Source organism: Amorphotheca resinae (genome assembly GCF_003019875.1).
Source record: "Amorphotheca resinae ATCC 22711 unplaced genomic scaffold M430scaffold_1, whole genome shotgun sequence".
Lineage (NCBI taxonomy): Eukaryota > Fungi > Ascomycota > Leotiomycetes > Helotiales > Amorphothecaceae > Amorphotheca > Amorphotheca resinae.
Window position 1 is genome coordinate 855,885 of NW_020194471.1, and position 19,496 is coordinate 875,380.

Here is a 19,496-nt window from a genome sequence, read left to right on the forward strand (position 1 = left end):
CCCCCCCAACCCCAACATCGCATACTAAATCAGGAGATCCTATACCCTACAGATAGATGCGTCGACTTCCCTTCTCTCTGCTGGATATGAACCGCTATTTTCTAGAACGATTGGTTTTTTATCACACTTTTGTCCCTCTCTCTCCTTTTCCTGCCGACCTACTTATTGTATAATAAAGTGAATATTTTAGAAATAGGTTTTGTTGCACATCGCATTTTGGTTTTTACCTCACTATTCCCTTGATATGTCTTAATTGTCTACTCAGGGAGTGAATATCTCAGGGAGTGAATATCTTGTCAAGTGAATATCTCATCAAGTGAATATCTCATCAAGTGAATATCTCATCAAGTGAATATCTCAGGGAGTGAATATCTTGTCAAGTGAATATCTCATCAAGTGAATATCTCATCAAGTGAATATCTCATCAAGTGAATATCTCATCAAGTGAATATCTCATCAAGTGAATATCTCAAGTGAATATCTCATCAAGTGAATATCTCAAGTGAATATCTCATCAAGTGAATATCTCATCAAGTGAATATCTCATCAAGTGAATATCTCATCAGGATTTACAGAGTTTTGTTGCACATCGCATTTTCGTTTTCATCTCACTTTTGCCTCTACAGTAGGTACCTAAGGTAAGGTACCCTACCTTAGATTGCATTAAACATGTAAAATAAAGCAGGAACCCTATAATTTATTTACAGAATTGGGTCCATAAAACAAACAAACGTTTGGACTTCTACAAACCTCTTGCTGTCCATCCCTGATTTTCCAGGGACGGATGGTGTGGAAGAAAGGGAGCGGTGTAGTTGGATCTGGATATTTTTGAATAGCTGGCTTTGGGATCCAGGCTCCTCACTTAAGAATTCTAGGGCTGCGTTGCTGGTCGGAATTGGGAGCGACGTTGTATTGTCTGGCTCTGTTTGTGGTTCCCCTTTTTTAATGTCAAGGGGCTCGCTCGCTTGTTGTGGCTACCCCTTTTCTTCACCCGTTACACAAATTGCACATCAAGTTTGACTTATCAAAAAGATCTTTGGGATGGATGATGAGTGATCACGAGGAAGTGCATACTGTAAGCATTTTCCAACTATATCCTTATAGGGACGGCTTCCCATCCCCGGCAACCATGTCGAGGATCTCTAGCACTTGCTTCTTCTCCACAACCGGCACGGGGTTCGTCTTCAGCCAGGGATCTTTCAAGCAGTTGTCAGCAAGGGCATCTAGCTTCTCCCTCCCTACTCCAACCTCGCTCAGGGTTCGCGGCAGACCTAACTCGCTGACCACAGCCCCGACCACGTCCCCCGCATCCGCCGTGCTCTTCTCCAATCCCCGCCTGGTCAGAACCTCAGCGACGGTTTCCTCGCCCCACAAGATATCCAGCACCTTCTGCTGCAGTCCCCTAACCTTCTCATCCCCATGCCGCACATTGAACTTCAACACAGCCGGTAACATGATGCAACTCGTCTCCCCGTGTCCCACTCCCAGCGGTCCCAGCTGGTGTCCAATGCCATGACTGGCCCCCATCGGCACCCCCAACCCCAACGCCTTCATTGCCTCCACCACCCCCATCATCTCCTTCAGCCTTGCCTGCTCATCCCCCCACTTCTCCTTCGTAACCAACAGGTTCGGCACCAGCAGCTTCAACCCCGCCGCGAACCCCGCCCGACTCTCCTCCCCCGCCTTCCCACTCATCGAGCACAGTCCCTCCACGCAGTGGTCCACCGCCCGCATCCCAGACGAGAGCCAGATCCGCGCTGGAGTCGACACGCTCAGTGCCGGATCTAGCACAATCAGATCCGCGCCCATTGACGGGTGCGCGAACCCCGCTTTGTGCATGGTGCGGGTGTCGGTTGCGCCGGCGAACGCGGAGTACTCGCCGCCTGAGAGCGACGTGGGGATGTTGATGATTGGGATGGCGCAGGGTTTGGGGTCTTTTGGGTGAGCTTCGGAGGTCAGTCGTGAAAGGTCATCATGGTTGGAGACGTTGTTGGCAAGAGCCTGCTGGCGGGTCAGTACGAGGAGGGAGAGGCGGATCTGGCGGGGATTGGGATGAGAATACAGTGTTACTTACGTATGAGATGAGTTTAGCTCCGTCAGTGAGAGAACCAGCGCCCAGGGTGATAATGATATCGGCGGCTTTGTCTCTCACGTCCTGGATGATCTCGAGGACGTCGTCCCATGGCGTGTGCGGCTTGATGCCCTTACGGACACCGACGATGCGGTCGCCGAGAGCCTTCTGCAAATCGGCAAAGGCAGCGGTTTGGCTAATGGAGTTCGAGACTATGATATAGGCTCTGGAGGCATGGTAGGTGTTGGAGATGTGGTGGGCGCAGGTTACAGGGAACGGAAGTCCCGTTGAGATGTGGGGTTTGGACTGGTATGGGAATGCGGGATGGTACGTCTCTCCTGGAGCTGCCATGATATAAGTCCGATAATCTCACAATGGGATGGATGGTTTTTGAATTGCAACTTGGTACTTGGGATCTACCTGATGTAATTACTTTGAGGTACACCTAACATATGAATGACCTCCTATCAAAGCCTCCCCGAGCCCCCCTCTCCTCCCCCGATGCAAGATCACGTGTACAGCCCCGCCATCTGCACCATCTCTCACTTCTCGAGAAAATGCGATGTGCAACAAAACTTTCCTCACCGTAACTTCTCCACAGTCTTTACTTCATATCTACGCCCTTGAGCTTCGATAGTCCTGATTGATAGGAGGAGAAACAAAGCCCGTTTACTGGCATCACATGGTTTGTTAGCCTCGCCTGTGGGTCGTGGAGCTAGTTCTGTAGAGTGTATTTATCAAGTACACCTAAACTCAAGTAGTGGAACTTCTTACTCCAGGGTACTCTGACCACAAGATCCATAGCTAAGGAGAAAATCAAGACAGTAAAAGTAATATAATTTAAATGCCAGAATGCCACCAGAGTCCCGAAGGCCAAGCGCCGTGGCCCCATTTCGACATCTGCATGTCTACAATTTGAAGGCACCAGCGCCCTTGAGCGTAGTGCCAGCTTTGACTTTATTTCCTTCGACATCCAGAATGTTTCCTTTCTTGTCAATGACCTTGACACCACCCTTCTTGAGCTCTCCGAGCGTTTCTTTGTTTTGCTGGGCTTTCTTTCCCACTGGTTTCTGGTTGAGTTCCACCCCGCCGCGTTTCCTGATCCTCTCCTTCTCTCGTCTCCTCCTCCTCAGTTTCTCCTCTCTCGTCATCTCCTGCCTTGCAATTGGTGCTCCACTCTTCGGCACTAGCTCTCCCTTCTCAATAGTGTCTTTCTCCTTGCCCGCCTTGTATATTTCTTGCGGCGCCAACATGCTTTCACCGCCACTGATACCACTGGCAGTAGCTGGCTGAGCATCTTCCATACTGACGGTCGGCACGTCTGCAACGACTGTCAGACTTGGGGCTGCAGGCTTCGGTTTGTAATGCCAACTGCTCAGAGCATCAAGCTTCGCGCTAACCTCTTTCCAGAGAGCCTCAATCTCATTTTCCTCCTTCCGCATTTTCTCGTCCGCTTTGCTGACGTAGGTATCGGGATTGTGTGCCTTGACGTGTTCTTCCTCATACATCTCTGCCAAACTCTGCTGAGGTTTGCTATCATCAAGCTCAAAAGCGCCCCTACGAGTATTCGCAGGTGTAGCTAAGGCATCTGGACGACGACGAATAACCTCGTCAAACTCTTGGGCCAGGATACGTCGCTTGATGAGTTCCTCAATGCTTTCACTGATCTCAGCCGTTATGACTGGAATAGGCTTGCCCGTATGCTCGAAATCCAAGTTTTCTTCTACCAGAGAGTTCACCGGACGGTCCGCAGCCCGAGCCTCTCCAGAAAGGGTCCATTCGCGCTTGGCTACCGCTGCAGCTTCGAGTCGACGGATTTCTTCTGCAATCTTTGCCTGCCGACGTTCGTGTGCTGAACGTCTGGATTTTGGATCAGAGGGGTCAACCTCTGATAGTGCGTCTTCCGAATCTTCTTTGTCAGACAGATCCTCGAAGAGATCTCGACGAACATCTGCCATCGCCCGCTCCATCCCTGCTTCGTCGTCCTGAGGTTCTATATCTTTGGCCTTTCGGGCTTGTCTTGCAAGATAGTTCGCCTGGCGTTCCCCTTTTCCTGCTTTGCGTGGCGGCGGTTCGAAGAAATCTTTGTAATAGATGTCGTTTGTATTATCGCCGCCCGCATCCACATCTTCATCCATGTTGCCTTCTTCATCTTCATCACTATCGCCTTCACGTGCATTCAAATCCATATTTCCAAAAGTAGGTCCATCTTCGTCATCCTCCTCCGGCTCCTCGTCTTCGTCTTCTTCAACGTCCATTGCTGCAGCCCGACGTGAACTCGATGTAGCTTTTGCGGTAATCGTCTTAGGATCTGCGTCCCAGTCGATCTCTTCCTCGTCGCTCGCTTCTCCAGTAAAGGGATCTGCCGCAGCATCTTGTTGCTCAAGGAATTCTGTTTGCTTGTTGAATTCATCAATCGAGAAGAATCCGTCGTTTAGCCCATGAGGATCCTCAACGTACACCCCAGCAGCCTCTTCATCGACGTCTTCTTCATCATCGTAGTCATCGTGGCCATTGGCAAGTTCTTCACCATCGACACCGTCTTCGCCATCCGTGCCGTCTTCCCCCTCAGGCTCGTCTTCCTCCTCTGATTCCGAACCCTCCTCTTGTTCTTGGTCGTCCAGGCTCTCATCATCGGACCCAACTTCAAAACCATCTTCATCGAACTTTAACAATTCTACACCGCCTTCGCCATTTTCATTAGCATCGCCCTCACTCTCGGCCTCCACGTCCGCCAATTCCCCCAAGGCTCTCTCCGCATCACCCCTCAGTGCATCAATGACTCTTCTCGCTTGCTCCCACACCTGTTCCACCTCAAACCCCTCAGTGTGCACCTTCCGGATCTTCAAGACTTGCTCATCTCCCTCGTTCTTCTCTCCCCGTTTCCTCTTCCTCCTCAACTCCTTCTGCCTCTCGGCCTGCTCCTCTCCCAAGGCCGATGCAAACGCATCGAGAGTGCCCTTCGCGAATTCTAAACCGGCATTGACAATCCTGGGGGTAGACTCGAGGAAGGTGTGCCTAGCCTCCGGCGCGAGAGCTTCGAGTAAACCCGCCACGACGTCTGATCTTGCCGCGTCTTCCGCAGCTGGAAAAGACGATTTGGCGGTGGGGAGAGGTAAAGCAGTCATTGTGTGTGAGGTCGATGTCATGGACGATGTTGTGCTACCTATCTCCATCTTTAGACCCGCCATGGCGTGGTTAGTCTTCACAGATTTTGGGCAAAGATTTTATTTTCTCGATAAGGACTTTGGGTTAGCGCGCGGGTTATCGTCACGGGATCTTCATATCTGAGAAAGTCACGTGACTGTGATCAACGCCCGTCGCGCGTCGCGGACTCTCTTGGCAACAATAGTCCATTGTCTTTTTTCTCTGGGATCCATTATTTTTGAAAGAATCTATTCGCCTTCTTCACCCCTACCTCCCATCCGCCGTATAGCAATGCTCGCGTGACAGATTACTGCATTTCAAACTTTTTCCAAACAATGGCCGGGTGGGTTGCGCAGGGTACCGGGTGGCTGGGCACCGGGTACCTCGTAAGTACTATTCGGTACATCGTACTTGGTACAAAGACACTACTTCATACTGTACCCAAGTAGTAAGGTACAGGTAGGCAAAGTCGATGAATTCGATAGTACCGTACCCCGCTACAGTGACATTTTGAAACAACTCCAGAGTGCCGGGCTCTGGGCATGGCGAGTCGATATGTAGGGTCCCTCGCAGCGATTACATGAGGGATAATAGGGTCTGTTCCGCCCGCGAAGCGTCCACGAGTCAGACATCGTGAGAATTGGGCACGACGTTTCTTATTCTCAGGCATGTCATCTGTATGTCTGTAGGCATGTTTGACAGCTGGTATTCAAGCACCGGCGGTGTAGGTATGTCTGAGGTACACGGAATGTTTTCTATGTATACGTAGGTACATATCTGTCATAGGAAAAGTAAAGGTATATCAAAGTCTCAAAGAGCCTAATATGTATTCAATACTGACCTATATATAAAGTTATACGAGGAGCAGCAAGCAACGGACGGACGGGCAATGACAATCGGAAGACGGAGAACAGCGACAGTTACCTAGGTAACTATTGTCCCTCTCTTAGTTACCTTTGTGACTTTGTCCGTGGAGTCCACAATACTAAGTGAGTAGTAAGTGGTGATAAGGTGGCGAGTACCTAGTATTGTGGGCATTCAAGTAGTCAGTTATGGCTAGCAAGGACCAGGAAGGTACAATATAGCAGGTACAAACCTTTTAATCTTTTGCCTCAAGGTACCATACTATGGAGTCCTCTGCAACTGCCAAGTGAGGTACCTTAGATGCTGTGGATATACCTAAGATCCTAGACTGTAGATTGGAGTCCTCACTAGTACCTACCTATACCTTAGGTAGAGCGGGGTTGGACGGAAAGCAATGCATTACACGGCCTTTGAATGCCACCCAACAACAGCACTGCTTCTGATCTCTTTCTCCCGACCACTTAGATAATAATAAGGTAGTGATGAATCCCTTTCTCTACTACAAGAGCAAAAGATGCAAGGATAGGAAGAAAAAAAAAGAAGAAAAAGAAAATCCTCTCTTCAGCCCTGGGCTCTTCACTACTGTATGTGACCCTGCATGCAGCAGCTTCTCTGCCAGTGGAACATGGGATTTCCCATACAACATACAACGTACAACGTACCTAGCGACACTGGAAAATTCCCGACTGGCACCCTCTTACCGGTCCAGCATCCTTTCAGCCCAATAGATCAGAGTCCTCTGAATACACGGAGCCATACAGGCCAATCGGTTTCGATATACGTAATAGTCCCCATATTATATATAGATCGTCTGCTACTGCGCTGTGTCAAAACGACTGTGCCCAGGCCCCAGACTCCCTTAGGTAGATCCTAGATTCCTAGGTTATTCGCTGCCGTGCTGTGACCCCGTACCGTGTACGCCGGGCCTGGCTGGTCTTCTCAATCATATGTTCTTATAATATAAAACATCCATCCTATATATCTACTGCACTCCTCCTCCCCCCCCGCCCTCCTTCACGAGCTCCCCCCCGGTGCCGCATATATCTTTTCTTTGAGTTGTTTTGTTGTCTTTTGTTTCCGGTTGCTTCCTATGATTAATCCCCCCCCTCCAACCCACCTTATCTGATCCCCGACAAAAGAAAGCTGCAGCATAGGACTACGACCGCCTTCACCACCAATTCCTTGCAGCGCTCTTGTCTGCAAGATTTCCGCGCGAGGGGATGAAGTACGGGCAGACGTTCCAAGCGCAATCGGTACCGCAATGGGCGCCATGTGAGTCTGGACCCTTTGCCTGAGACCCTACCTATGACGCCCCGTGGCTAACCAGCGTTCCATCCGCCCAGACAATGTCGATTATAACGAGCTGAAGACCTTGATCAAGATCCACACCACCAAGGACCAGGCACAAGCCATCGCCATCCCCGGCCAGGAGGGCACTGCACTGGCAAAGTTCGAGGATCTGTTCTTCAAGGAATTGTACAGCCAGCATGACCGTGTCGATCTCTTCGTCAAGAGCAAGGCCGATGAGATCGGCCGCCGGCTGCGTACGTCCATGCTCCTACCCCCCCCGCATCAATCGAATTGATGCTAACTGCGACCCAGAATTCTTTCAAAAAGCCATCCTTCGATTGTTAGCTCGATGTACATACAGCAATGGCAAGCCAATGTCCCGGAAAAGGCGGGAGAAGTTCGCGCGATACGATAATCAGGTTACGAGGTGAGTTGCATCCCCCACAATTCATTGTTGCAAGCACTGACGTGCGGTAGATGCGGCGAGGAGATTAGGTCACTTCAACGGTTTGTCGATGCTCAGCGTATGGCATTCCGTAAGATACTGAAGAAGTACAAGGTCCGTCGAGGGATTTCCTTCCTGCCATACATCCATCCATACAGAACACTAACATCAACCTATCAGAAATGGACGGGGTCACGAACTCTCGGCGATCGATTCGAACAGGAGGTCCTAAACAATCCGAAGAGCTTTACTCGACGCGATTTCGAACCCTTATTACGGGAATACAACAACATCCTAGCGCATCTCCGTGCATCCACACCCGATGCAAGTGAGCCTACATCACCGATTCCAAGATCAAGATCAAGATCAAGATCACCTCGGCCGCGTGCCCAAAGACCGGCTCCGCAGCTAGAAAGGCAATCATATTGGAACGAGTACGACGACGGGAGCGAGGCCGAGAACGAGCCATACACAATATATGTAAATCCAGGCACCGAATCGACCTTCTCCGGGCCCAGCAGGCTGGCCAGTCTCTTCTCGAGGGTCACCGCGCCCATGGAGCAGGTCCGGGCGTGGCTGAACCCCTCGAGCTCCGGGGGCGAGCGGCGGCCACTGCTCGGGACCTCGAGCTCCTTCACCGAGCAGACAGAGACCGACGTGGACGACGCCTCGTCGAGCGATTTCCCCAGCGGCTACGCTGCCCACTACGCTACCTTCCCCAGCATCAACGACCAGAAGTTCTCTCGCAGCCGCGAGCGCCTCCTCTTCCACTCAACCATCGCCTCCTTCGCCGCGGCGCTGGTGCTGGTCCTCGTCGCAGGCCTCCTCGTCGCCACGGGCCGGCATAAGCTCCGCGTCGAGGTCGACGCCGGGGCCATCGTCGGCGTTGTCTCGAGCCTGTTCTTCGCGACGCTTGGCTTTGGCACCATGCTCTACCGCACTGAGCGTCTCAGCTGGCTTCACCGCATCTGTGTCATCTGCACGTTCGTAGGTCTGTGCGTCCTGAACGGCCTCCTACTCGTGATCGTTGTTGGGAACACGGGGCTGTGAAACTCTATTCATTTTATAGCCCTTGAGAGTCGAATGATCATTTATCATGGTCCTGAGACAAGAGGTGTTGCTGTACATACCAACTTTTCTTTTGTTTTTGAGGGCAGTTTGGTGTCGCCTTGCGTTTTGCTCGGGAGACTGCTAGCTCTTCGTTGATATCCTTCTTCCTTTCACATACGTTGTTGTATGATAAGTATAGATCGGGCTGGTTTCGGCGTTCAGGAGAGACAGGGAGACAGGCAGAAAGAACAGGCCCGGGTTAACGATGATGCTCACAATAGAGCTAAAGACTTGGAGTCTGTACGTGGCTACAGGAAATTAATGATATAGACGTCTCGAGTCACAAAATCGAACGTACTTTTTCCTATTCTTTTTTTAATTACAGACAAGATAATGGTAGATGCATATATATACTAGGTGTATGGGTCCCCTTTTCCTTCTCTTTATCCTTCGTCTAACCCCTTAACCCGATCCCCCTTGTTCCTTACCAACCTTTCCATTCTTTCGCTCCCTGAAACGCATTCCCTTAATCGTAGCACCTACCTAACTTCTTAACTCCCCACCACCACGCCACCATTCGGATGCAAGCTCTGGCCCGAGATAAAGCTACTATCCAAACTCGCCAGAAACACAAAGCAAGTAGCGACCTCGCTCGGCTGTCCGGGCCTCCCGATCGGGCTCGTGAACTCCTCCTGGGCCTTCTTGGTCATGGTCGCCGGGATCAGGGGCGTCCAGATGGGGCCCGGACACACGGCGTTCACGCGGATGCCGTGCTCGATCTGCTGATTGGAGAGGCCGCGCGTGAAAGCGACGATGGCGCCTTTCGTGGACGTGTAGTCGAGCAGGTCGGGACGGCCGACGTATGGGTTGACCGAGGCGCAGGTGATGATGGTGTCGCCGCGCTTCATCTGTGGGAGGGTATATTTGGAGAGGAAGAAGAAGGGGTGGATGTTTGTGTTGAAGGTGTTGAGCCATTGATCCCTATGTGCTGTTTCAGTATGGATATTCTAATGCTTCAATTTGTACATTCCAGGGAATGAGTGTATTGGGGAAGAAAGGCTTACTCGGTGATGTCCGCAATGCTTTCTTGCATCATCTGAACTCCGTGGTTCAAAACCAGGATGTTGATGCGCCCCATGTACTGGATGGCTTTCTCAACCACACTCTTGCAAGTCTGAGCACTCCGCAAATCGGCTTGGATCAGATGCACCTTTCCCCCTTTTTCCCGAACTAGGTCTTGAGTTCCGTGTGCGTCCTTCTCTTCCTCTGGAGTGTACACAATGGTGGACTCCGCTCCCTCCATAGCATATAGAATTGCTACGGCTCTTCCAATGCCGCTGTCGCCGCCAGTAATGAGCGCCTTCTTTCCCACGAGCTTGCTGGCCGCTTTATATAGCTGGTAACCGCCATCTTCGGTTGGTAGCTGGTCATTGACAGCATCAGTCGGCAACTTGTGTTGTTTTCCGGGGGGCTCCTTTTGAGTAGAGACAGGGGGTTTGTAACCTGGACACTTTGATAAGAAACTGAAGGGCCAATGGCAACGGGTGATCAGGGGTTGAGAACTGCACGCTTACCCTTCTCGAATCGAGACTGGGACGAATTGTCACTAGATGCCATGATGTTGTTCTATGTTGGTCGAGACTGGGAATTGTTGCGGATTGGAGAATGGCTTCTCCCCTCATATATGATGGGGGTTCAGAGGGAAGAGGATCCTCAACCAATTGACGCACCACTTCATTTCACAACGAATGGGACTCAACTACGTCAGGCAGTTTTTTGGGTTTCCACAAAGACGTCAGGGATATCAGGAGGAGGCAGTAGATTATCCTACCAAACAGGACACCCCCGCAAAATCCAAGAACCCGGTATTGAATTCTGGTTTCCTGTGCATCCACTACCGAAACCTGACGATCCGAGCTGTATAGACAGAATTTTGGGACTCAATTCAAAAATCAAAGCGGTAGAGAGTAAAAAAAGAGAGACGGTGAAGAAAGTGGGGTGGGGAAGCTGAATTAGCGAGTAAAAGGACTTTACACCTACGGACTCCGAGGTGATTGGAGAAGGAGATGGAGGAAAGAGGGTTGTTATATATTAGGTACATACCTTAGACTCTGTATGGTCGTAATATTGGTTTCTACTGCTCAACATCGAATATTGTGTTACTTATTACGTACCTATCGTACGAAACAGGTGGTTTACGTACCAAGTTACCGTCCCCGCGGAGCCTCTACGTCATATCTCTTGTCGGGATTGCGGGGTGACCTAAACTACAGAAGGGATGGCACAAGGATTCTTATCGCGATAAGATCATATCGATATTACCTAGAGGGGACTACTTACCTAGGTAGGTACCTAGGTACTTCTAGGGGTATATGATGGAAGGGGTAGGGAAGGGAGGGAAGGGTAGACAAGACGTATCGCGATCAAAAGCATTACCTGGGAATAGCTTCAATTGTAGGAACTGTAGTTGTAGTTGCACATATATCCACTCCACCCCCTTCTTTTTTCCTCCCTGGCTCTCTCTCTTCCAGCCTAGCGCTCGTAACCCAGTCTAGCAACACCCACCCGTCGACAACCCCTGCATAGCCAACTACAGTATCAGACATTAGACAAGTCGCAATGCAATATTCCGTCAAACAGTATTCTCTTGAACAGCTACGACAGAGAAAGCAACTCAATGGGGAGGAACCTCTCAAGTAGCATCAACCCCTTTTCAGCAATGCAGTTTGGTCCCACTGCAACTCATCGATATCCATAAGGCTATCATCGTCAACATTGCCTCGCGAGGGATACCGACGGTTTCCTCGTCCATCGGCTCTTGATCTCGTCTTCGCCACCGCTACAGGCTTAAGAATCATGGTCCGACCCCTGCTTGTGTCAAGAATGTCATGCATTGGAACTGCAGTTCTGGTAAGGTCAGGCTCCAGCAACATGCCAAACCCCTTTCCCTTGTCACATCTCCTGGATGGCTCTTTGATTTTCCCGTTAGGATTCTTGGGTGCCAGGATGGTATCCCTTAGTTCTGACTCGACCTTGCTGCTAGAATCATCATCCAGTGGATTGAAGCTCGAAGGCCCATCCAGAGATTTGTATAGACTCATGGCTCTTTCCAAACCTTCCAACTCTTCTTTGCTTGAAGAGTGGTGCTTCTTTATTCTCTTTGAATAATGGGACGCAGATGAAATCCCAGCCTTCTTCACTTGAGAACTTTTTCGTTTCATAAGATCCGCTAAACCACTACAATTCATCTTATTTGTAGATGGTGGATCGAGTTCCACGTCCGAGTAGTGTCCACCAATACTGGAAGCGTCAGGATCGGACAACGAGCGAGAGTCGGCAGGAACATTCTTCAGTGCCGCCCTGCCATTTTTTTCGAAGGTGGGTTCCAGGCGAATTCGAGGTGTCGACTGAGCCAGTGGACTAGATGAAAGAAGGGCATCAAAGTCTGTATCGTATGCGAGAAGAGACTGCTTAGATCTCTTCGCCCTCGGAGGCTTGTCTCCACGTATATAGCTGTCACTTGGTAATTCATAGGTGGAGTCAGACATATCATCAACGATTCGATGTTCGAAACTTCTCGGCGTTCGTATTTCGCTATTGGAAGGAGGTGTATCAGAGAAGGGGTCATTTGAGACAGATTTTCGACTTCTTAGTGATATTCCATCATCTGCTATGGCCTTACGACGGATATTGCCATGGCCAGTGAGGCTAGAAACTTTGGGCATCCTAAGATTGTTACCTGCGGTGAATGTGTCAGTCTAACGGACTCAAGAGAAATATAATACCAACCTTCATTCATTCTGATCTCCATGGTAGACATTGCTTTGTCATTTGTCTGCGTCTCATTGAGAGCATCGTGTAGAAGGTAGTCATCTCGTGCCGGGTCATAGGACTTTTTGCTCACTCGGGTCTGGATATGATCATTAATTGCCATCTTCATCTTCATTAGTACGTTGCTATCCTTGAGCCGATACTTCTTAGTAGGCAGGTGTGGTCCCTGGTGCATGTGATCGCATGTACCTGGTTTCAAAGCCTTCGTGGCCTCGAGCATTGCTTCAATTTTGTTGCTCACGTTTGTATCGTTGAGTACTGATGGTTTGGCTTGCGGGACATCGATATATTTGGGAGGGGAGATGCTACCCTTGGTTTTCTTCGAGTTCGCTCCATCACTCTGCCGATTACCAGGTTCAGCCCTTTCTTTAAAATCAGGGGCCATTGGGCGTGCCGACTTTCTCTTCGAAGATTTGCGAGGTATTGGCGGAGCAGGTCCCTTTCTGGAACGAGTAAAGATCTTCTCAGGGTAGTTGCCAGGCCCATTGGTGCCGCCAAAGGGCTGTATTTCGTTGACATTGCCAGCAGCTGCCACAACAGTATTGGCGTTCGTGGCCCATGCATCATCTCTGTTGAAGTGTAGTTCTGGGAGTTGTGGAAGAACCCTCTCTTGAGAGGATATACTAGGCAGCATCCTTACAGCTGCAATGTGTGACGCAGGCTGTCCATGATCGGATTCGGATTGATCAATTGTAGTATCTTCCAGAAGCATGTTTGCCATTTCCTCGAGGCTATCATCATGATGGGAAAGAGAGCCTGCGATATCTCTGCCTTGGGATGTCGACATTCCATATGCCGTGGAAGCTGCGGAAGAAGTAGATGTTTAGCTTCGAGTCTTTCAATGGTTGAGGCCAAGGAGAGCAGATTGAGCGCAGACGCAATCACAGACCTAGTTTCTTCGAAGCCCCTTGTTTGGACTTTGTGGTCGCATCGGAATCTTGAAGGGCGGATAACGAGGGGAGAATGGACCTCTTCTTCTTGCCATAGGTGGCCATGAAGGAAGAAAGTTAGGCCCAGGGATTTCGGTCTGGTAGTATGCAAGTGTCTAGACAGTCTTTGAGATTCCGAAGTGGAAATCCTCAAGAACCTGCGCGACGAATGGCGAGGAGGAAAACGGTAATAGGACAAAGATTAGAAAGGGGGGGAGATAGTAGTGGTAGCGGTCATGAGGTATAAGGTAGAATGGGTTTGCTCAAGCAAGAAGCGCGATGCATGGCATAAGAGGCGAACTTCACCTACCTAGCTTGCCAAAACCATTTGGAAATTGGGAAGGCACGACAGCGCAAGAAACTGTACTTGGAGGTATTGACGTATTTACGATGCCTCCATGTCAGTCAAATACTCTGGTATTGATTGGTATCGGCCGGGAAGATCAAAGACAATGAAATGCGTTCAATTGAAGCGGAAGCAGACCTCCTCAGAGGTAGCTAAGGCAAAATACTTGTAGCAACTTCTGCACCCGCTTGGTGCCATTTGTCTGCCATTGTTGACAGCCTTGCAAATATGGCGATAAAACATTATGCACATAGGTAGGTATGTAGGTATATAGGAAGTATCAAAAAAGCAGGGCTGACGGTTTGTACAGTACGCATTATAAGAGACGATATACAGGGTCTGTTCCAGATCCCGTGCCAACTTCTCATGATCTTCCTTCCAGCTTGCTGTAGTCGCGGAGAAGAGGAATGCGAAAGAGCACGCATCAATACACAAGATATACTCGTCGCTGTGCGGTTAAGGAAAGGGATGCAAGATCAGATCCCAAGTAGAGATGGCCTACTACATTGTACAGTCTATCTATCAACCAATCAAACGCATTTGATTCCTAAAGATCCTCGTCGGTACCACGGACCCGCGCCGGCGTCCTCGTTCGGCTGAAGGAACTCCTCCCCCGCCACTCTTGACTCCTGTCACCGACTATCCGTCCATATCAATCTTCTCGGCGGCAGTCTGTGGGATTTCTCTCCTCTCCTGCACACCTCCCCTCAACACTTCCCGCCGTCAGCTCCATCCCAAATTTTGCGACCATGTCCTTCTCAAGTCTTGTCCAGGATCTCTCTTTCAGAGACACCCCTAACGATCGACGACCAGCGGGTAGAGCAACCTCTTCAGTCTCGACGGTAGATGACAAAAGATCGCATGTGTCGCGGGCGATGTCGTACGCAAGCACCTCGGCGACAAGTGTCAGCATTTCTGGAGACATCTCAAGTCAATTGCACGGAGGTTATTCTCACCCCCTGGCACGGACATGGCAAGCAGAGAGGCAATTGACTAAGGTATACGGGATTTCCCTCTCTGGCACTATATCTACAGCTGCTGATTGACCCTACAGTCAATGCTTATCTTCCCTCTTTTCATCTCCGATCAGGATGACGAAGAAACACTCATTCCCTCCCTCCCCGACCAATATCGCCGCGGCATCAACAGAGTCGTCCCCTTCCTGGAACCTCTCGTTCGCAAAGGCCTCCGATCTGTCATTCTCTTTGGTGTACCTGTTGCACCGGGCGTTAAAGATGCTCTTGGCACTGCGGCTGATGACCCTAAAGGCCCAGTCATCGCGACTATCCGTCTTCTGCGTCAACGCTTCCCTCAACTCTTCATCGTCGCCGATGTTTGTCTTTGCGAATATACCTCTCATGGCCACTGCGGAATTCTGCGAGATGATGGCAGTCTCAATAATCAGCTATCTGTTGACCGCGTGTCTGACGTCGCTATTGCATATGCTCAAGCTGGAGCTCACTGTGTGGCTCCTTCAGATATGAACGATGGTCGCATCCGAGCAATCAAGCTCAAGTTGATTGAGGAAGGCATTGCGCACAAGGTGGTATTAATGTCATATGCAGCAAAATTCTCTGGCTGCCTTTACGGGCCCTTCCGAGATGCGGCCGGCTCAGTGCCATCATTCGGGGACCGAAAGTGCTACCAACTACCACCGGGAGGTCGGGGCCTTGCCCGCAGAGCAATTGAAAGAGATATCGGCGAAGGTGCGGACATCATCATGGTCAAGCCTGCGAGCCAATACCTTGATATCATCAGTGATGCAAAGGAAATTGGCAAGAACCTGCCGGTCGCTGCATACCAAGTTAGTGGAGAGTTTGCTATGATTCACGCTGCTGCCAAAGCTGGGGTTTTTGACTTGAAGGCGATGGCATTTGAAGCTACGGAGGGAATTGTGAGGGCTGGTGCAACTATCATCGTGAGCTATTTCACTCCTCAGTTCCTTGACTGGCTTGAGTCATAGGAGGAGATTTCTCGGGGTTCTCTACCTTATGTCAGATGCAGCTTACGAAGTCGGGAATTGGCGTTCATAGGGCTACGACGGTGTTTGGCTACTTGTAAAAATAGTGAGAAAAAAAATCAAATTTCGGAAATAATACTCCCATCGACCTGGACCTTTCAGAACCCATGGCCACGTGCCCCTTAGAAATAAATTGGTGAAGTACTTGGTGATTCCGAAGGTTCCTCGGGGCTCTAAAACCGTAACAATTGGATCTTAATTATTAATAATCCAACCCAGGAGTCAGGACTGAAGCCGGACAGAATCCGGGCAGACGGCATGAAGAGCATTATTTCACCGCCTTGGCAAATCGTGGCAGTTCAGGCCGTTCAGCACCCGGATGTCTGCATCGGCTAATGGAAACCCCGTATGGATTGTGGGGGTAGTTAGAGTTCCCGCGGGGCCGAGTTAGATGGACCAGGATAGCTTCGATGCCCCCTCCCATCAAGCCCTTATTTAAGAAGACGGCGCCGCAATTCTCAGTCGCCAGCTCGCTCTGGGCTGTTGTCATACGAGGGAGGACTTTCTCGCAATGAAACGCCTTGCGACAGGCTTGCCCAGGCCATGTAGCAGTGCTCGGCGGACATGCCGCGTCGACGAGCAAGTCCATGGGAAGCCACTCTCTCCGCGCCGCCGCGTGCAGCCGCAATGCTTGGGGACACAATACAGCATACGGCATGCGTCGTCGAAGGCGTCCCGGCCACGGACGGCGCTCTTCTTCCCTGGTATGCGATTCCCGGCACTGCATTGATCGCTCGCTCTTGCTAACGATTGACAAGGCCAGGGAGTTCAGAGAGTCGGTATGCTCACGCCATGGATCGAGGCCTTCCCCGCGACAGCAAAGCCCATAATTGAAGAAATCGACAGTCTCATGGGCTATAAACTCTCTAAGATAATCGAAGAGGGGCCAAACAGCACCCTCACCTCAACAGTAATCGCACAACCTGCCATCATGGCCTCTTCTATCCTTATCCTTCGAATATTAGAGCGGGAATTTGGCTTCAGACCAGCGGAGAGGGCCGAGTACACATTGGGTCATTCATTGGGGGAATTCGCGGCTCTCGTTGCAGGAGGTTATGCCTCGTTCGAAGACAGCTTATACTTGGTGCGGAAACGGGCAGAGGTCATGGCGGAGTGCTCCCGACGAGCTGTCGAGGAGCACGGAGGCGAGTATGGAATGGTAGCTCTTGTGTCGGAACCTGACCATCTCCTTCCTCTAATCGATGCTATCCACGAATTCCTCGGACATCACAGCGCAGGTTCAAAGTCGGAGAGTGCAGAGGATGTACCACCTATCCAGCAGGTGCTGATCGCGAATATTAACAGCAAGAATCAGATTGTGCTGAGTGGGAGTATCGAGAAGATAAAAACTCTCCTGACCCATGTCAGGGTTTTCAGTGGCCACGATCCCCGAGCGGTCAGGTTAAAGGCTGACAGTCCGTTCCACAGCCCGTTGATGAAGCCGGCTGCGATTGCTATGAAGAAGATGTTGGAAGGGAAGAGTAGGGTGAAAGGGAGAGAGCATGAAGATCTAGTTACATTTCCGGGGGTTATGCAATGTATCAGCAATGTCACCGCTCGACCCTTCAAGAGCAAGGAAGAGTTGAAAGATCTCTGGGCGCGACAAGCCGTCGAGACTGTACAATGGTGGGATTCGATCAAGTACCTAGATCAGGAACAACATGTTCGCCGCTGGATAGGTATTGGGCCTGGTAAAGTCGGTAGGAATCTTGTTGGGAAGGAAGTTGGAATGCGCGGGAAAGACGGTGTAAAAGGAGGCGGGGTATGGGGTATAACTGATCCCAAGGAGATTGAAGAAGTTCTCAGGGGTTTGGACGAGACAGAAACCTCAGGTGACGACGATTGATTGCCAGGTCGATATTGATTGGATTCAACTTCCTGGAGACAGCGACTTATTGAGGAAGGGCATAAACCTGCCCTTAGCATGGCTGAGAAGAGGACATCCCGCCAAGGTCAGTGTATGATATTGGATGAGGTTATCCGTAGCCTCAAAAGAAGCTGCCGTCGTGTGTATTGTAAACACCAAGGCTGTGAGGCTATGGGAATATCCGGAATATCCAGAATGGAGGATCAAGCCAGAAAATTAGTTATTTACATATAATTTAACTCCTTCAGAATTTTATTTCATGTAGCTATGAACCTCAGCTTTAAATAATCTTGGTGGTTATATTTCTTATTGCTCAGCCTTGAAAATGTAACCAGGAAAATCCCAGCCTCGTCTGATATCTCTCTCGGCTGAGAACGACATCCAAACCAACGACAAACAACTTGGCCTCAGCGTGGGCAAGCCAACCATGACAACAATACCCTCCATAGCCTGCCTGGGCGTAATAGGCAAAAACGTACATATTCCTCCTCCCAAATCCAGAGCCCGCTCTCCAAGACGCATCACTAACCAACCGTCAGAACAATCCCCTCCACATCTCCATCTTCCCATCGCAGCCCAACAACGCGCCTCTGCGCACCCCTCTCCAGTTCTCGCTTCTCCTCTCCAGCACCCTCGACATCTTCGAAGCGCGTTCCAAAGCCAACCTCACCTCTGGCGGTGGCCTCTCGGGCGATTTCGGTCTGCTCCACGCCATCGACGAGCGGCTCGCGGCGTACGGCTTCGAGACCAATACCGGGGTGCGGTTCGTCGCCGTGGTGGACATGCGGGGCCGGATCGCGGGCGGCGATGCTGGGAGGGGCCCAGCTGTGGGGTTGAGAGAGGGAGATATGAAGCTGGTGAGTGATGCATTCATTGCAAGCCTAATTCTAGAAGAAAGAACAAGGAGCGGGGACATGTGCTGATTAAAGGGACAGGTGTTCAGGGCGATGCAGACAGCATATATAAGATTACTTCAAAACCCATTCTACGACCCGGATGAGCATAGTCCACCGACGGGGAGGGGTGGGAAGAAGATCAGCAGCAGGAGGTTCACGGAGGATATGAGGAGGATTGGGGAGAGCTGGAGACCGGGCGTGGCAGCTGTGTAGATTCGGAAGCCCCGTTACATATTGTTGGAGTTGCATTGGAAGGCGTTGGGATTCAGGTGTGGACGAACAGTTCATCGATTTTGAACCAGAGATGGGTTTTAGAGAGTAGCTTTTTGTCGCTCTTCTCTTTGGGTTAACGAGTGCTCAGTTATTGAGATATTTTCAGATATCCTAGGTGTCTTTCGAAAGCAAGAATATATCCATCAATCTCGAACTGACCCATTATCTCGATGTTCAGGAGTATTTCAGACGTTTAAATGTATCACTTACTACTGTGTTATAGGATATAGATTATTAGACCTACTTCGGCGGCATTTGGGAGTAATTTGAGTGATATCAGTGCTTGCTTACGGGCTACCTCGATTTTTACCTTTTGGTAATTGAGATGATTCGATAAGGATTCTGTTACACGGGATATTCGATCTATCGTCGTATCGCAGGAACCAATGAATTAAATTGACTAAGTAAAGTAATTATACAAAGTGCCTCTATAGCTATAGTAAACAACTAGGAATTTTGGCGGGTTA

General features: G+C 50.2%; 8 protein-coding genes across 8 annotated transcripts; 4 read left to right on the forward strand and 4 right to left on the reverse strand.

Moving 5' to 3' along the window:
* Positions 1–1,038: 1,038 nt before the first annotated feature.
* On the reverse strand, positions 1,039–2,515 carry M430DRAFT_112034 (hypothetical protein). The gene is made up of 2 exons (XM_024861459.1): positions 2,075–2,515; positions 1,039–2,001 (listed from the first exon to the last, which is right to left on the reverse strand). Exons 1-2 carry the CDS (start codon positions 2,420–2,422, stop codon positions 1,099–1,101), a joined length of 1,251 nt encoding a protein of 416 aa, XP_024724883.1. The 5' UTR covers positions 2,423–2,515; the 3' UTR covers positions 1,039–1,098.
* A 464-nt stretch (positions 2,516–2,979) lies between these two features.
* M430DRAFT_14634 (hypothetical protein) lies at positions 2,980–5,199 on the reverse strand (the record flags this gene model as incomplete). The annotated part of the gene is made up of 1 exon (XM_024863003.1): positions 2,980–5,199. One exon carries the CDS (start codon positions 5,197–5,199, stop codon positions 2,980–2,982), a length of 2,220 nt encoding a protein of 739 aa, XP_024724884.1.
* Positions 5,200–7,093: 1,894 nt separating this feature from the next.
* M430DRAFT_112038 (hypothetical protein) lies at positions 7,094–9,045 on the forward strand. Its single transcript, XM_024861460.1, has 5 exons — positions 7,094–7,354; positions 7,426–7,626; positions 7,685–7,799; positions 7,850–7,931; positions 7,998–9,045. Exons 1-5 carry the CDS (start codon positions 7,303–7,305, stop codon positions 8,865–8,867), a joined length of 1,320 nt encoding a protein of 439 aa, XP_024724885.1. The 5' UTR covers positions 7,094–7,302; the 3' UTR covers positions 8,868–9,045.
* Positions 9,046–9,418: 373 nt separating this feature from the next.
* Positions 9,419–10,904, reverse strand: M430DRAFT_38143 (hypothetical protein; the record flags this gene model as incomplete). The annotated part of the gene is made up of 3 exons (XM_024867221.1): positions 10,442–10,904; positions 9,932–10,370; positions 9,419–9,848 (listed from the first exon to the last, which is right to left on the reverse strand). The coding sequence occupies exons 1-3, from the start codon at positions 10,482–10,484 to the stop codon at positions 9,419–9,421; spliced, it is 912 nt and encodes a 303-aa protein (XP_024724886.1). The 5' UTR covers positions 10,485–10,904.
* Positions 10,905–11,569: 665 nt separating this feature from the next.
* Positions 11,570–13,693, reverse strand: M430DRAFT_23815 (hypothetical protein; the record flags this gene model as incomplete). Its single annotated transcript, XM_024864968.1, has 3 exons — positions 11,570–12,606; positions 12,657–13,502; positions 13,588–13,693. The coding sequence occupies 3 exons, from the start codon at positions 13,691–13,693 to the stop codon at positions 11,570–11,572; spliced, it is 1,989 nt and encodes a 662-aa protein (XP_024724887.1).
* Positions 13,694–14,722: 1,029 nt separating this feature from the next.
* On the forward strand, positions 14,723–15,936 carry M430DRAFT_23816 (hypothetical protein; the record flags this gene model as incomplete). The annotated part of the gene is made up of 2 exons (XM_024864969.1): positions 14,723–14,971; positions 15,028–15,936. 2 exons carry the CDS (start codon positions 14,723–14,725, stop codon positions 15,934–15,936), a joined length of 1,158 nt encoding a protein of 385 aa, XP_024724888.1.
* Positions 15,937–16,504: 568 nt separating this feature from the next.
* On the forward strand, positions 16,505–17,839 carry M430DRAFT_94251 (hypothetical protein; the record flags this gene model as incomplete). Its single annotated transcript, XM_024869826.1, has 2 exons — positions 16,505–16,697; positions 16,752–17,839. 2 exons carry the CDS (start codon positions 16,505–16,507, stop codon positions 17,837–17,839), a joined length of 1,281 nt encoding a protein of 426 aa, XP_024724889.1.
* Positions 17,840–18,251: 412 nt separating this feature from the next.
* M430DRAFT_32126 (hypothetical protein) lies at positions 18,252–19,114 on the forward strand. The gene is made up of 3 exons (XM_024866109.1): positions 18,252–18,335; positions 18,400–18,717; positions 18,796–19,114. Exons 1-3 carry the CDS (start codon positions 18,288–18,290, stop codon positions 18,967–18,969), a joined length of 540 nt encoding a protein of 179 aa, XP_024724890.1. The 5' UTR covers positions 18,252–18,287; the 3' UTR covers positions 18,970–19,114.
* The last annotated feature ends 382 nt before the right edge of the window (positions 19,115–19,496 follow it).

Excerpts from the sequence above, each read along its gene's own strand:
- M430DRAFT_32126 (XM_024866109.1), top strand. The coding sequence starts at position 18,288 with ATGACAACAATACCCTCCATAGCCTGCCTGGGCGTAATAGGCAAAAAC. Across the intron at positions 18,336-18,399 it reads TGGGCGTAATAGGCAAAAAC|AACAATCCCCTCCACATCTC; the intron begins GTACATATTCCT and ends ACCAACCGTCAG. Across the intron at positions 18,718-18,795 it reads GAGAGGGAGATATGAAGCTG|GTGTTCAGGGCGATGCAGAC; the intron begins GTGAGTGATGCA and ends TTAAAGGGACAG.
- M430DRAFT_112038 (XM_024861460.1), top strand. The coding sequence starts at position 7,303 with ATGAAGTACGGGCAGACGTTCCAAGCGCAATCGGTACCGCAATGGGCG. Across the intron at positions 7,800-7,849 it reads TACGATAATCAGGTTACGAG|ATGCGGCGAGGAGATTAGGT; the intron begins GTGAGTTGCATC and ends GACGTGCGGTAG. Across the intron at positions 7,932-7,997 it reads AGATACTGAAGAAGTACAAG|AAATGGACGGGGTCACGAAC; the intron begins GTCCGTCGAGGG and ends TCAACCTATCAG.
- M430DRAFT_112034 (XM_024861459.1), bottom strand. The coding sequence starts at position 2,422 with ATGGCAGCTCCAGGAGAGACGTACCATCCCGCATTCCCATACCAGTCC. Across the intron at positions 2,002-2,074 it reads GAGCTAAACTCATCTCATAC|GCTCTTGCCAACAACGTCTC; the intron begins GTAAGTAACACT and ends ACCCGCCAGCAG.